Here is a 15,956-nt window from a genome sequence, read left to right on the forward strand (position 1 = left end):
TCTTATTGCTGTATATGGAAAAACACTTTTAATGACAAGGGTCAAAAACACCCTTTTTTTTTTTTTTTTTCTCTTCGCCGCATACTCTGCATCTGCCGTGTTTTTTATCTTGGAAAAGTTTTGGATAGCGGGCACGAAAATGTGGCGGCTTGCTCCAGCTGTGATTTATGCACAGCGGAAGCCAATCAGCTGATAATTACGTCAATATAATAATTAGAGTCAATATGGCAGCATGCCTATGTAAACAAGGCAGATTGCTGTTCTGTTAGAAAAGGCATGGATCCTGTGTTCCTGCAAAGTAGGGATAAAGATGTATAGTCTTAGTCTTAGTAAAGGCACCTCCCACACAGTACAAAAAAAACGCTGGCTAGGCACACGGTTAACCCTTTGATCGCCCCTGATGTTAACCCCTTCCAAGTCAGTGTCAGTACAGTTCATATTTTTAGCAACGAACACTGTGTTGGTGTTGTTTTTTTGTCTGCTGCAATATTGCAGTCCAGCTATAAGTCGCTGATTACTGCCATTACTAGTGGGGGAAAAAAAAAAAAATTTCCATTAAAAAAATATCCCATAGTTTTTGTAGGTGCTATAACTTTTGTGCAAACGCATACGCTTATTGGGGTGTTTATTTTTCTTGCTATAAAACAAACAAGGACATATCTTTTTGTTTTGGGTACAGTGTCTGGTCATGGAGGGGGGGGGGGGGAATCTTTGGGAGCTAAAGTGGTTAATTTCGCTCTTGCTATGTTGGCACTTGGTTCATTATGAATGCATAGACACAGCACTCATTGGACACTTCTCCAATTGCACATTCATTGGAATTTTTTACTGAGCTTTGGCATTGCTCCCTTTTTGCCGATCACCAGGGTTAAAGGCTCTTTGGGGGGAGTGATAATTCAATGGTGGCTTTACTATTTGGGCCGTTTGGAATATTTATTTATTCTTTGCATTTGCTTTAACATTGCCATTGCTGCATCAATAAGGAAAGCGATGTCTTCACTTGCCTAGTTTAGACTGCTTCTGAGACATCTCCAATTTTTCATCAATTAACTAAAATTAACTCTAATGTATGCATAGATTTACATTTTTGTTTCTTGGTTTCATGTTTTAAGAATCTGCATTAGATGCGTTTTTTTTTTTTTTTCTTCCCTCCTCCATATAACCAGTTTTTGATATGGCATTCCTACCCTAGTCTTTAATTATGCAGTGTATAGATCTGCTCATACAGTACATAAATTTGGCAGTTGCATGCATTTTATTTTTAATTTTTTTTTTTTTTTTTTTTTTCCCCCCAATCTCTCCTAGGAATTTGCACATTTCGTACATTCCCATCATTCTCTCACAGTCTCTGTATCTGACCGGCTAGAGTTTGTGAATGGCTGGTACCTGCTGCTCATCATTAGTGACATTCTCACTGTGTCTGGTACTGTGATGAAGATTGGCATAGAATCCAAGGTAACCTTTCCTTTAGGCAAAACCAGCTAGCTTGTTCGAATGCTGAAAAGGATCAAGAAACTGGAACCATGTGTATATTGTACTCTGCCATACTCTCTCTTCTCATGTTGGTTTGCTGTAGAGGTAAAACTGTGCTGTTAATAGAACCTCAAATAAGCAGCGACCTATCAGGACACCGCGGTGAATCCACACGAAAATGCAAACCAGCAAAAGCAAAGCAGCGACCTATACCATCCATCCATCCTTCCTTTCCCCCTCCTCCCCCATAGACTTTTTAATGGAGAAGCCATCTGCATCTTCCTCTATGGGGAAATGGGTTTTGTGTTTGGGAGAATGGGAGGGCTGCCCGGCCTGGTTCTTGGTTCAGATCGCATGCTGATCTGAAGCCTTTAGTAGGGCATATAAATGAAAGGTGAAGCAGTCGGGGAAGGAAGGATACAACTTTAGTTGAAATCTATTACGCCACATTTGTGCGTGATAAATATTATTCACCAGGCATGTATGTTACATTTGCAGTTTGTCAAGCTATCCCAAGTTACTTCCCTGAATTATAACCGTGCAACCCCCCTGTTCTAATGACCATTTCTTGATGCAGTTATGTGACATACTTGAGCTGCATGGGTCTATTTAACTGCTCAATAATCCTTTGCATGCATGTGTGGGGGATCGGGCCAACAACATTTAGTCTATGCTGCCCTCTGAGCCATACATTTGACATGGGGAGCAGAGACGTGATCTGGTTGTTCATACATGTGCACAGATTTTGTACGGCTCTGATGAAGGTTGGAGACAAAGAATGTCAGCATTTGCCTTCTACTTCTTCCCTCCCTCCCCCCCCCCCCCCCCCTTCTCGAGGCAGCTCTTTTAAAATTATCAAAATAAAACAATTTTAAGGCACCCTTTAAATTTATGGACAGTCTTGAGGCACCTCATAAAATTGTAAAACAATATTCTAAAAATGCATCCCTGGGAATTGCAGACCAGTTGGCCCAACATCAATAGTATGCAAGCTCTTGGAGGGGATAAGGCACTATATACAAGTTTTTAGTAGTGAAAACGGTATCCTTGGCAGTAATCAGCATGGATTCGTGAAGAATCGTTCTTGCCAAACCAATCTATTAACCTTCTATGAGGAAGTCAGTTGCCATCTAGATAAAGGAATGCCCATAGACGTGGTGTATCTGGATTTTGCAAAAGCATTTGACACAGTTCCCCGTAACCGTTTACTGTACAAAATAAGGTCTGTTGGCATGGACCATAGGGTGAGTACATGGATTTCAATTTACAAATACCATACCGGTGACCCTACAATAGGGATAAAACTTTTTTGCGGAAGGGAGTTTTAACAAGACATGTGGCCACTTCTTAAAATTAGAAGAAAAGAGGTTTAACCTTAAACTACGTAGAGGGTTCTTTACTGTAAGAGAGCATCGATTAGTTTAAAAAAACTTTTAGATAAGCACCTGAATGACCAAAACATACAGGGATATACAATGTAATACTGACATATAATCACACATAGGTTGGACTTAGCCTTTCTTTATTTTTTTTTTCCACGTTCACCTACTATATGTAATTGTGCAACATCCACCCGTAGGACACCTGACGTTAGAGGTAATTTATTCTTCCAAAGCCAATACACTTTTGCCCACAGGTACTGACTAGGATTCCAATATTCCTCTTCTCCCTCAATTTTTGAGGGAGAGGGGCACAGTAGAGTCAAACAAGGATGCTCTGGCGACAGACATCCTCCCTTATTAACTGATGTTAGGAAGAGTGTAATGGTTCATAATGAAAACCCGTGGGTTTGTGTAAATAAAAAGCGGGTTTGATCCACCTGCTGGCTTTTATACAATTTTTGATAAATTTTTAGGCACCCCTGAAGAAACCTCAAGGTACCCTGGTTGAAAGGCTGTGCTATTGTACACACAAAGAAGCTAATTCTGTTTTCTTCTCTTTAGACATTTGCCATTTATGATGTCTGCAGCATTTTTCTAGGCACCTCCACCTTGCTGGTTTGGGTAGGGGTGATCCGGTACTTGAGCTTCTTCCAAAAGTATAACGTGAGTAGAATGTTTATTCTTCTATACACTAAAACAGTCATTCTATATGTGGTATCGGCTTTATATTCTAACCATTTTGTCTGTCAATCCTTATTGTTTCATAGTGGTGTAGAAAGTTGAGTATTGGTACAGTTTATGCTGATGTGAAAAGGCAAGATATGGCTGCTGCAGGCACCACTTTTTGAAAAATGAAAGTTGCACTATGTTTTGGCTTCCCTCAGTCCTCCTTATTCCCCCTCATCCACATGCTTATAAACATTTTAACCACTTGCTGGCCATCATATGTCGTCCTGGACCTTCAGTGGTGATATCTGAATGATGCCTGCAGCGACGAGCATCAGTCAAATATCGTAAAGGTCCAATATAATGTGCAATAATATTTTAAGTTGGTCTGTAAAGCAATACCTCTATGTTCATATTAAAGTGCAATGCGCCATATTAAAAAAATAAAAAAAATACAATCATCAAAAAGGCGTTTGCCAGGGTAAACTGGTTCTTCCTATTTGAGACCCTTCAATGTGTGGGGCTAGGACACAGAATGATGCACTGGGTTCAAGCTATCTACTCCTGCCCATCGGCCCAAGTGAAGGTGAATGACCACCTCTCCTTATCCTTCAGGATAGTCAATGGGACAAGACAGGGTTGCCCCCTGTCCCCCTTAATATTTATCCTGACCCTCGAGCCCTTTTTGCGCTTGGTTGGCGACAATCCCCACATCACGGGCCTCTGCTTGGATTCAATGCTTTCCCCGAAAATCGCTGCATTCACTGACTATCTACTATTCTCTGTGACTAATCCTTGGTGTCTATCCCCAAACTGCTGCAGGAATTGAAGACGTATGAGGCAGTCTCCTTCTTTAAAATACTTTTTCAGAAATCGGAGGCGCTGAACATCTCTATGCCGGCACCTCTGGCTACATTACTCCGGTCAGACCTTTCAAATGGAAAATATCACACCTCAAATATCTGGGCATCCTTTTGCCCAGTAGGACAGAAGACCTATTCCCCCCTCAATTTTCATCCACTGCTGACTGTTATTAAATCAGACCTCCAGTCCTGACAGCACGGACTGTTTTCCTGGTTGGGTCGGTGTGGAATTGTAAAAAGGAACATTATGTCCTGGTTCCTATACCAACTTCAAGCCCTCCCCGTCCGGATCCTGAGTTCCTTTATCAGGGCAGTGAACCACAATATTGTATCCTTCCTATGGGCCCAGAAGCCCCCGTGGCTGGCCCAGTCTATTCTGTGACTGCCAAGTGTTGGGCGGCATGGCTTTACCGCATGTCAACCTTTATCATATGGCCTATCGTCTGACATGAATCCTGGTCTGGTGCCGCCATGGTCCTCTGAAACAGTGGATCCATGTGGAGGGGCTCCTGGCTGGGACCTGACTGGAAGTGTTGTCTTAGTGCCAGTCGAACCTACCATGCCACTGTAGGTGAAACGTGGCGGGTGGCTCAAAAAGCCTTTCTTGACTTTTCCGTCGCACTCGCCACTTCGCCGCTCACCCCTGTCATGGGAAACCCTGCCTTCAGTCTGGGACTCAGCGACTCTAGATTTCAGGATCTGAATGAGGCTGGATAATCCCAGGTCTGGCACTTCCTCACAAACGGACAATGGCAACAAATCATGGCTGACCCATCTTTGGCGGTCCTCTCCTTCTGGCAAAAACTACAGTTAGCCCATTTCATTGGCACGTTACCTCCCCCAGAACCCTACAGGAGAAGCCTTGCTTCCTTTTTGAGTTATTGTGCCTAGAACAGTCTCCTATGCACCACTTTGTATTCCAGACTACCAGTTGTTCTAGCACCACCCCAATATATATTATATTATATTATATTTTCTACTCTCTATCTCGACTTGGGTGTTAGGTTCATGGAAAAGCAAGTAGAGAGACTTCTGCTCTTCTCTTGTAAGACCTGTTTGTGCTAACCACCACCAGGAAGTGGGATACAAGGTACTGACTAGGTGGTACTATTATATGCCAGTAAGCATCCACAAGATGTTCCCGCAGAGCACAGATCTATGCTGGAGGTGTGGGGGAGGAACCAGGTTCTCGCCTACACATCATCTGGTCCTGTTGTCTCCTTTTGCTGCCCTACAGGACTGAGATTCACTGCATTGTTCAGAAATTTACCGATGGCGAGCTGCCAATGACCCCCGTGTTCTTCCTCATTCCCTACCATGAGATTCCAAGCAAGATCTATAGGAAATCCATCTTGCCTCTCCTGCTCACAGCAGCGAAAAGCTGCATCCCACTGTACTGGAAGCAGACACAGCCACTGGTGGTTGCCGTCTGGTTGGGCAAAGAAAAGTAGCCAAGATCAATGCCTTGGAGGACCTGGTGGCCACGGATAGGGGCCTCCAGGAGAAATTCCTCTAGAAGTGGGTTTTATTGCCACAAATTCGTCTACTCTGAGGAACATGCGAAGCTGGTGACTTAACTCCCCTGGTAGATGGGACTAATGGAAGGCTCCCCAGACGTTGGGGGTGCTAGCTGGTGGTTGACCTCTCCTCCCCCTTCCATCCCTCCCCTTTTTTTTTTTTTTTTTTTTTTCTCTCTCCATAATCTTCACTAATGCTAGCCTTGCTGTTTGGCCCTCTGGGTCTTGCCTGTTCCCTCAATCCCTCCTTCCCTTTTTTATTTTTTTATTTTTTTATTTTTTTTTCCTCCCTCAATTTTTTTTTTCACCAAAAAAAACTGTGTTGACTGTTTAAATTTTGTGTGGGATGCAGAGACTTCCTAGTCCTTGAAGCCCATTGTCTCCCTGAAACGCACTTCCTATGTTTACCTAACAATGACACACTGATGACCGATAGGTGGAAATAATCCACTGTATGTTCAACATTATTGATGTTCCTGTATAACCGTATGCCCTATTGAAATAATGAATTGAAGAAAAAAAAATGCAACCAATATACATAATGAACAGAAATTGATAACTCTTTATCTTTGTGGCATCAATAGTGAACAGTCAATCACCAACTGGAATTAATACACCCAATGTGCTCCATATGTGGATTCAGCTTACCAGACAGAAGTGACCTCTTTAATTTAAAAAGCAGGTCAAGTAAAGCTTTTAGCAAGATAAACTTGCTCAATGTAGGAGACTGAGACAAAAATCCCTCCTCCGCAAAACCGTGGATGGGGTATGTGAGCGAAAATGTAGAAAGGGAAACCAATAGTGTAATCCTGTTTTATTTAACCACTGGGCACTTAAACCCCCTTCCTAACCAGACCAATTTTCAGCTTTCGGTGCTCTGTTTGACAATTACTCAGTCATACAACACTGTATCCAAATGAAATTTTTGTCCCTTTTTTTTTTTTTTTTTTCAGTTTTCTTTTGGTGGTATTTAATCACCGCTGGGGTTTTTTTATTTTTTGCACTATTCATCAAGGACTGAAAATTTGGTAAAAAAATGTTTCTTTTAAAATTTATTGGCAGGTTGGTGTCACTGAGCAGCGCTGTGGGCAATGCACATCTAGCCCACAGCGCTGCTGCGATCTTTCCCCCTTTACCCTCGCACTGTACAGATCGGTACAGAGAGGGGAGGGAGCAACCGGCGTCATGACGTGACGCCAGTTTGTTTACATGTGATCACGTGGTAAACGGCCGCTATTAGCCAGCGGTCATGGATGTTCCTGGGTGCGCACCCAGGGGGTGCGTATGAGGACGTCTATGGAACTATATAGTGTGGATCCGCATCACTATTTGGGAGATTTTAAAGTTATCCCCTTCAATACCAATCTATCACTACTCTTGGACTAACACCCAGATCCTTTTGGATTGGAGTGTCTCCAATCCTACATATATGTAATTCTCCATATATTTAAACATTTGAGAAAGCGTTACTTGACCTGCTTTTTAATTAAAGAGGTCACTTCTATCTGGTAAGCTGAACCCACATATGCAGCACACTGGCTGTGTTCTAGTTGGTGATGGACTGTTCACTATTGATGTCACATAAATGACCAATGCGGAAGTTATATGCACTAGGACTTTTATTAATTTTTCACTTTCTGTTCATTATGTATATTGTATTTATTTTATTTTTTTAAATATGAACATGGAGGCATTGCTTTACAGACTAACTTAAATTATTATTGGACCTTATGGTCCTCCATATAAGCACACCTTATTCACTATTTATCTAAAGTAGATTCACGTACCTTAGTCAGGGGGAGCAGCTGTTTATTTAAATTTTTTTCTTTTTTTTTTTTTTTTGCCGCAATGTACACATTTTTCAAATTGTGTGTGTGTGTGTGTGTGTGTGTGTGTGTATATTTATATTCTCTTTTTTTAAATTTTTTTTTTTCTTTTTTTTTCACCGGCAATTCCCTTCACCGTAAGAACAATCGTATCGACTGTTCAGCTGCTTGATCGTTCTTTTTAGTTTTCTATATGTACCCTTATCTTAGACCAAGTTATGTCATCCCTGGGTCTCTGTGCTTCTTTGTTGGCTGGTTCTTTAGGTTATGAAAATATTAAAAGAGAAAATACCTTGATGGGTGGATGTCAGACAGCAATAAAAGCCTTACTGAGTTTTATTTCTATTCTTTACCCAGTTCAGTTCTAAACTACCACTGACGCTTCTGGGAGTGGGAGGTTCTGTCTACTTTACAGTCCCAAGTTTTCAGATGAAGCTACATGTTTAACTATCTGAGCCCTGTTGACATCTGGGTAGGGAAGCAAGCTATAGGCTGCCAAAGGGATGGTGTCTCCGTCACTCCTGGAAGTGTTGAAGCTGCTGCTAAGTAAATTGTAGGCACTGTAATAAAAAATATATATCTCTGATTAATCTCTATAATAAAGAGATTGATAATCTCTATTGTTTCAGGGAAATTAAAATTAGTAGCCTATAGAGGGCTGAATTCAGCTCTCCTAAAGTGAATGTGTATCTATAGCTATATACTTACTGCATAGATTATATAGCAGTGACTGAAGAGAAGCTTAGGATTTTTAAAGTCTAAATGACCAACCATGTCATCCCTGTGTTAATCTGTCATTTTGACATTGCTATTGTCACCTGCAGGTTCTGATTGTTACACTCCGAGTGGCTCTTCCAAATGTCATCCGGTTTTGCTGTTGTGCTGCTGTCATTTACCTCGGGTATTGCTTCTGTGGCTGGATTGTACTGGGACCTTATCACGTCAAGGTAGGTGGATTCCATTAATCATTTTGTGACTCCATTCATGATGGTCAGTGTTTTTTCTGTTCCTTATTGCCTTCTTACTAGGCTGTCCTATGGGTTAAAGAACACAAGGATACGTGGGAAATTGGTGGTGTTAAACACAGGTTCTTTTGCAAGATGGAGAACTACAGGCAGTAAAACATGTTTTGCGAAAGGATAAAGAATAACCGTTTAAATCTGGTGCACATATTGTAACTTGCTGATTAGTCATCTCTTTGCTTCTAATTTATTAAATATCCGATCTTAAAGATCTGATTATCTATCTCTGTATCCAATCTAAGGCATTGTTCCCAAAAAGCAGATATTTCAAATATGGATGAGTACTGGTAATTCTTCCACTGTATTCTGATCAAAACTACTGCTAAAGTTTCTGTGGCCCCCTTTTAAAGCCTCCATTAGGCAGGTAATGCTGCAAAGAGATGCATCATTTCTGGAGTTCTAAGTAATTATAAATGGCCTCTCTGGATAGGATGGAGTGATCCTGATGAACTGTAACACTAAGCAGTGTATTAAAAAAAAAAAAAAAAAATCTGCACAAAACAAAATGAATGGTATTAGTCTATCTCCTGTGCTGGATGGTTTTGTTTTATAACAAAGTACCCTATCTGGCCACTAGATGTTGCTAAGTTTTATAGGAATTCATATAGTAGTCAAATGTGGTATATTCCATTTCCAAGGCTAATTTCACTTTTTGGACCAGATTAAGGAAATCAAAGTTTCCTTTCCCTAGTCAAAACCGCAGTTTGGAGACAATTGTTTAGGCCATCTTGTATTCATATTTGGGGTGTAACATATAGGAAAGTCTCTCCACTGTCAAATAGCTGAGCATGGAGGATTCTCTTGTTTATCTAGAATGAGAATTGAGCCTTTTTTTTTTTTTTTTTTTTTTTTTTTTTTCTTGCGTTGAAACCACTTTGAAACCAAAAAAAGGTTCCGACCGCCAACCACTATTTTAAACTGACAAAAATCTTTATTATGTTTTATTTAGGTAAGCTAAACGTTTCTGGCATTAGACTACTGGGATATCTAAAGTTTTTGTCTAGGCCGAAGTTCTTGATGCCCCTCAGACTTTTTGCGCTTTTAAGTGTTAGTTTTATGGGTAGTAGTTTTTATTTTATTTTTTTTTTTTTCTCTTGTAGTTCCGCTCTCTCTCCATGGTGTCTGAGTGCCTTTTCTCACTTATAAATGGGGACGACATGTTTGTTACCTTCTCAGAAATGCAGAACAGCAGTTACCTCGTATGGATGTTCAGCCAGCTTTATTTATATACCTTTATCAGCCTCTTCATCTACATGGTGCTCAGTCTGTTTATAGCTCTGATCACTGGCGCCTATGAGACCATCAAGGTAAATCTACAGAAATGTTGGGTGGGCTAGATGATGATGATGGTGGTTGTTAGGCTTGATCTAAAAGTAATCTCTGTTCTTAGTTTCAGAATGCAGGAGAAGACAATGTCTCACCTCTCTATCGGTACATAGCCGAGTGTAAGGACACTCCCAACTCTGGGAAATTCAGATCTGCTAGCACAACAAACTGCTGCATGTTATGCTGTTGTACCAATTCGTAAGTATACTAATTTGTACCCCCAAATAAGCCAATGCTTTTAGCAAAGGCTTTCTTCACACAGGTGTAGTCTTTCTTTCAGCTGCTTCATGAAACTAGTGCAATCTATGCTCCAATAAGTCAGTGACGACATTATCAGACCTCTCCAACACCTTATGGTGGTCTCAAAATGTTAATAAAGATGGAAGAGGCCTGTCTGCTGCCCAGGAAAATGGCAAAGAGTGTTCCAGTACTACATCTTCTGACGGTGCAACCGCTACAGCATGAGGCCAGGGCATTTCAATACGACTGCTCCTTAAGCTGGCTTGGCTCTATCAAAGCGAGATGGATATAGATATATAATTTTATATCATTTTCAACTAGCTGGTTGAACGGAAATATATAAATGACCCAATTCCTCTAACCACACATTCAGGGTGGATGGGGGAATCTCTTCCAATGTGCTATTGTATTCTGATGGCGGGGAGACTTTCCCACCATTTAGAATACACTGATCTGTGCTGCTGCGCTGATTGCTTGGAGGGAGAGAGATGCACAGAAGTTGATGAATAGATCAACTTCTGTACAATCAGCATGCCCATACATGGATCGAAACCAGCCAATTTTTTATTTATTTTTTTTATCCATGAATGGCTGCCTCCTGGGTGGGATCACTACAGAACATTCCAATGCTACCACTTCTGGGACTGCCACCTGGGTGGGAATACTTCTACATTAGAGGCCAGAGCATTCATCAGAAACTTTTTACAGGTACCTTCACCCAAACATAATTAAAGTTAAAAATTTGGTTGTTTTGGATTAATTATCCATATTTGCAACCTTCTAAAATATTCCATAGTATTTCAAAACACAGAATGATTCAGGTCCTATACCAAAGGAGCTTACATTCTAAGAAGTTTTGGTTTCCTCCTGTTTTCAGAAATGGTTTGCTTGCTAGTTTTCATGCTATGTTGAGGCAAGCCACACCAGTTCAAATAAGTCTGTAAATCGCCGTTTGTCAATCAGCACCTGCCCACTGCTTTCTGCATTGACCGTACTGCCTCTGTTGCTGAAGCCCTCCCACGGTGAGCTGCAGTGTCTGGAAGGGGGGAGCATGTCATGTGAGGGACAAATAGGAGAGGATATGTGTCGCTCAGGAAAGTTAAAGGAGGTGTGTTTTGTTTTTTAAGTGGTTCTAAAGGCAGAAGGTTCTTATCTTCATGCATTCTATGCATGAAGATGGGGGGGACCTGTGTGCAGCAGCCCCCCCAAATACTTACCTGAGCCCCAACTCTATCCAGCGATGATGCTCGAGACTCGGCTGTCTGGGACTCGCCCTCCTGATTAGCTAAGACACAGCAACTGTTGTCATTGGCTCCCGCTGCTGTCAGTCAGTTGGCCAATGAGGAGAAAGAGAGCGGGCAGGGCTGAGTCGTGGCTCCGTGTCTGAATGGGCACACAGCAGGGTCTCGGGTGCCCCTATAGCAAGCTGCTTGCTGTGGGGCAGGAGGGAGGGGCCAGGAGTGCTGGAGAGGGGCCCGGGAAGAGGATCAGGGCTGCTCTGTGCAAAACTGTTTCTTTTATTGGTCTCATGTGGCTGTCTTTCTCCCCACATTACCTGACACCACTTGTCCTCCTTTTTTCAGACCCGAGACTGAAGACGACGCGATAATTAACTGAAGCTATCCCTTTCCAAACTTGGATGTGGATGTAGAAGATTCCTAAATAATGGATTTTGAAGATTTTAATTCCATTTTAAAGAACATTTTAAGTGACTTTCCGTTATGTTTAAAAAGACATTTTAACTCCAGTCCTGCCTTACACGTTGATGTAGACGCACAGACGTATTCAGGCAGCCAAGTCCTGTTGGTGATAAGCTAATTATGTAGTCTGTACATTTTATCAGGGGTTTTATTTATAGGTACGGTTGGGTAGTATTATGATGAAGAGATGTGTAGAGTCTTGATGAGCTGTGAGGTTTAATAGAGAACATTGGAGAGCGTTAGAAGTACAAATGAGTGACCAAGATAAACGTACAACTGGTCACTGATGCCAATGCACTTCAGCTGTTTTTATATTTTTGTTTTTTAGTTGAATAACAAAGTGGCACTTTTGTTTTTATAATATATAATAATTTTTTTTTTTTTTTTTTTTTTTTTTTTTATATAATGCTCTTTTATGAAAATAAAGTGTCACGGTCATACTGATTGTGGTTTTTTTTTTTTTTTTTAATTTAAAACCTATAGTGAAGAACATCACTACATTTTGATTTAAGGTTTAAATCGGACCACCAGCCAGAATTATTACCTTTAGTGGCCGCCTCCACTCACTGCTTACATTATTGCTGCTGGGTGCCAGAGGGGTCAGTCCCCTACTTTTCCAGCCAGCAGATACACAGGCAGTGAGAGGAGGACCTTTTTTTTAATATTTTGTGTTCATTTTTTATGATGGATTGCTTTTGATAATTCTCTACTTGGTGTTCACCTTTTACAGAAAAAATGTCACCTAATATATTGGACCCCCCCACAGTCTCTGCAATACTTGCCTCCGTGGTTAGCTGTCAGCACCCCTCAGCCAGCTCAGTGGTCCATGGATTTGAAATCTGCACTCTTCTCTGTGCAGCACTTTCAGGACAGACCAGATCGATGTCCCGGAGAAATGGGGATGATGGGGATTTCAAATTCCCGACCACTGGTCCGGCTGCAGGGTGCTGACAACTTTGCAACCCTGAAGGTAAGTACAGCAGGGACTTTGATTTTTTTTTTTTTTTTTTTTTCCTGAAAAGGTGATCTTGCCCTTTTTAACCATGCTCTTGCATGTAGTTTTACATGGAAAAGTAAGTTTTGCACAACATAAATGACTTATATGATGTAGTCTGTCATCACGCTTAACAGTTTTGCCACTTGGTCTTCCCTGCAACATTGTATTACCAGTTCATCTTGCCAGTGAATGTAAGTTATTCCCCCAGCCCCCCCATTTGTCAAAGGTAGCTGTAGTGGGGATTTTTGAGAAACTATATTGCACTGGTGAGGGTGCTTATACAGGGCCTTTATCCAAAAGGGGGAGGAAAAACCATTGTAAGGGCCAGGTTCACATATGTGCAGCTGCAGTTTGCAGTCTGGGGTCCGGTGTGTCTTTGTTCACTGATTCGGGTGCAAATTTTTGCCTGAATTCACACCTGAACTGGAGCCAAAAAAGGCACACGACCCTTTTTGAAACCGCACGGTGGCCACCCTGGACTTGTGTGAACCGGCTCCATTGACAGCCAGTCACATATCAAGCAAATTGGATGCAGTTTAAATTGCATACATGTAAACCCATCCTCAGTGTTTAAAAAGTGCTAGGTAATATTGGGCTTTAACTTTTTGTCATTTACTTACTATTCGGTTCACCTTTTCCAGAATTCCCACGCAGTCAAGGGGCCCCAGTAAATCTTGAAATTTGCAGCTTTATAAAATGTTCATTACGATTTTATTGTAATACCCTTGGGGGGGGCGCGCGCAATGACCTACAGGTTATGACCATAAAATCAAACCTTTTTACAAAGCTGACCGTTTAATATCTACTGGGGACCCTTGACTGCCTAGGCTTTTTCCAGAAAATGTGAACTTAGGCTTTATAGTCTTACAGTTTATGTAGGGCTTCCCCATCCACAAGGTGACAACGCAACAGTAAGATTTCAATTCAGAAATAACAAAGCTGTCACACTATTTTTTGCGGGAAGTGTGGAGGAAATGTACTGCGGAGGATCAACTGATAATAAAACAGTTTTTACATCGGGAACAAATAAAAACTGTTGTGTTAACGCTACTGACAGACTGCATTTGATTTTCTCCATAATCACGATTTAACAGATGTCACTTATAGCAGCAGATGGGGTCTGTCCCATCAAGGTAAATTTTGGAGTGATCTGCCTGCTTTCTATGACCCTTTTCGACTCTGGAGGTGTAGAGATATCTCTGTCAAAGTAAATTCCAGGGTTGACCTGCCTGTTTAAATGCGATTTTAATTGCAGAACTGCTTTGAGTTGTCCTGGGTTCTGTATGAGCAGGGTTCTGTTCACCATGGGGTGAATGGAGCTCAGCTGCTGATGCCCATAGTGAACTGCATGGACAGCTCTAAAGGGTAGTTTGTGTTCAGAGCATGGCGTGTATACCTGTGTACACTGCTTGGTGACCTCATCCTTGCAGACATCAGGGATTCTTTCAATAAATCCTAATATGTATTCTATTCTGATCACTTAACTTTTAATTTTGTGATCCTTGCTTATACTTGAAAAGTTTGACCAAAAGTTCAGGATTACTGGGTGGCTGCTCCCCAGTCATCCCAGTTATGTTGTATTATTTATTAAATAAAGTATTTCCTTGTATTACTTCTATGAAATGGATTAAGCATATGATCTCTTGAAAAGTAATGAATGATGTAACATGGATGTGATCTGTAGTCTATGGTGTGACTATAATGTCCTCATTCTGGGGTTGGGTTACTGCTAATAGAAAAAGTATCCTATTTTGGTTTTCTAGGGTCACATTTCTTTTCATAGATGCCAGAGGCTGTGTTGTGGAAATCCTCTGACAATGTGCCAAGCTTTTACAACTGTATTCCTTTGTCCACAATGTACTAGTACAACATTTATAATTAGACAGCTGACTTTGTAGTACACTTCACTCGGAGGTTAAAGCCTAACTGAGGTAAAAGATGTATTTGTTTTAAAGCTGGACTCCAGGCAGCTATTAAGACACAAATGAATGCAACTGTGCAGTCACAACCTTTAAAGTGGTCGTAAACCTCAGACAGGAAATATGAACAAAGCATATACATCTGAAGTGTGTGCTTGTCTCAGTTAAGTTAATTTCTGTCTGTTGCTTTGTCTCCTGTCGGCATGAATTGCTTCTGACAAGTCATCCTGCCACCAATAGTAAAAAGGTGATTTTTTTGGGGGGGGGTCCTCCAGCACGCAGCCTGTGATTGACAGCCTCAGCTCTGTTCCTGTGTGAAGGGGTGGCCTGTCCTTTGCCTTCAATCGGCTCTCCTCACTGAGCTCTGTAGTGTAACTTCAGCTATCTGCCCCCTGTCTTCTGACGGCTCATACAAGCTTTATAAATTCTGGACTTTGCATGTAGAGAAGACTGCAGTTAAGCAGGTACCGCCTATGTCGGGAGATTTTGTTTAATCTCTGCATCGCCGGAATCCAGTCAGATCGTTAGTGTGTGTTTCTCTATTTGGATACAATGTATAAAGCAGCCAGCATCAACAATTGCATAGAAAACAAAAAATGCGGAGCTAAAAGTAGGGAAAAAAAAAAAAAAAAAATAATTGCCTACTTGTGAAAAAAATGTTTGTACAGTGGCATAGCATAAGCCAAGCATAATAAAAATGACACAAATGCAATATGTATAGATAAACAATACAGAAATCCACGTGAACAATGTGTAAAGATCCCCACAATATATGTGGATGAATAGTAAAGAGATCCATGTAGATCAAACAATGTGAAAAACAATTATCCTATGACACGTAAGAAAAGAATTGTCCCCTTAAGCAAGAACTAGTTCCTCTTCAGTAAGGAGTGATCCAAATTGACAGGAGTGCCCAACTTCCAGTAAATGTGAAATGGAACACTGAAGGTACCATCATGGCGACACCCTTCCAAAGCTCCTCATGCAGGTAATACAGCGTACTGGATAAAAAGAGATAAGTAATG

The 15,956-nt window shown here is 41.2% G+C and overlaps 1 protein-coding gene across 1 annotated transcript in view; it reads left to right on the top strand.

Moving 5' to 3' along the window:
- The window catches only part of MCOLN1 (mucolipin TRP cation channel 1), a 56,079-nt gene extending 41,444 nt beyond the window's left edge, over positions 1-14,635 (top strand). The window contains exons 9-14 of the mRNA XM_077470022.1: positions 1,306-1,455; positions 3,417-3,518; positions 8,552-8,674; positions 9,850-10,056; positions 10,140-10,273; positions 11,899-14,635. Coding sequence (XP_077326148.1) covers positions 1,306-1,455; positions 3,417-3,518; positions 8,552-8,674; positions 9,850-10,056; positions 10,140-10,273; positions 11,899-11,932 — 750 coding nt within the window. The 3' untranslated portion in view covers positions 11,933-14,635. The remainder of the gene's footprint in view (positions 1-1,305; positions 1,456-3,416; positions 3,519-8,551; positions 8,675-9,849; positions 10,057-10,139; positions 10,274-11,898) is intronic.
- Positions 14,636-15,956: the final 1,321 nt, after the last annotated feature.

Source organism: Lithobates pipiens, unplaced genomic scaffold, assembly GCF_037356315.1.
Source record: "Lithobates pipiens isolate NorthernLeopardFrog02 unplaced genomic scaffold, aLitPip1_a1.2 Scaffold_8, whole genome shotgun sequence".
Classification (NCBI taxonomy): Eukaryota; Metazoa; Chordata; class Amphibia; order Anura; family Ranidae; genus Lithobates; species Lithobates pipiens.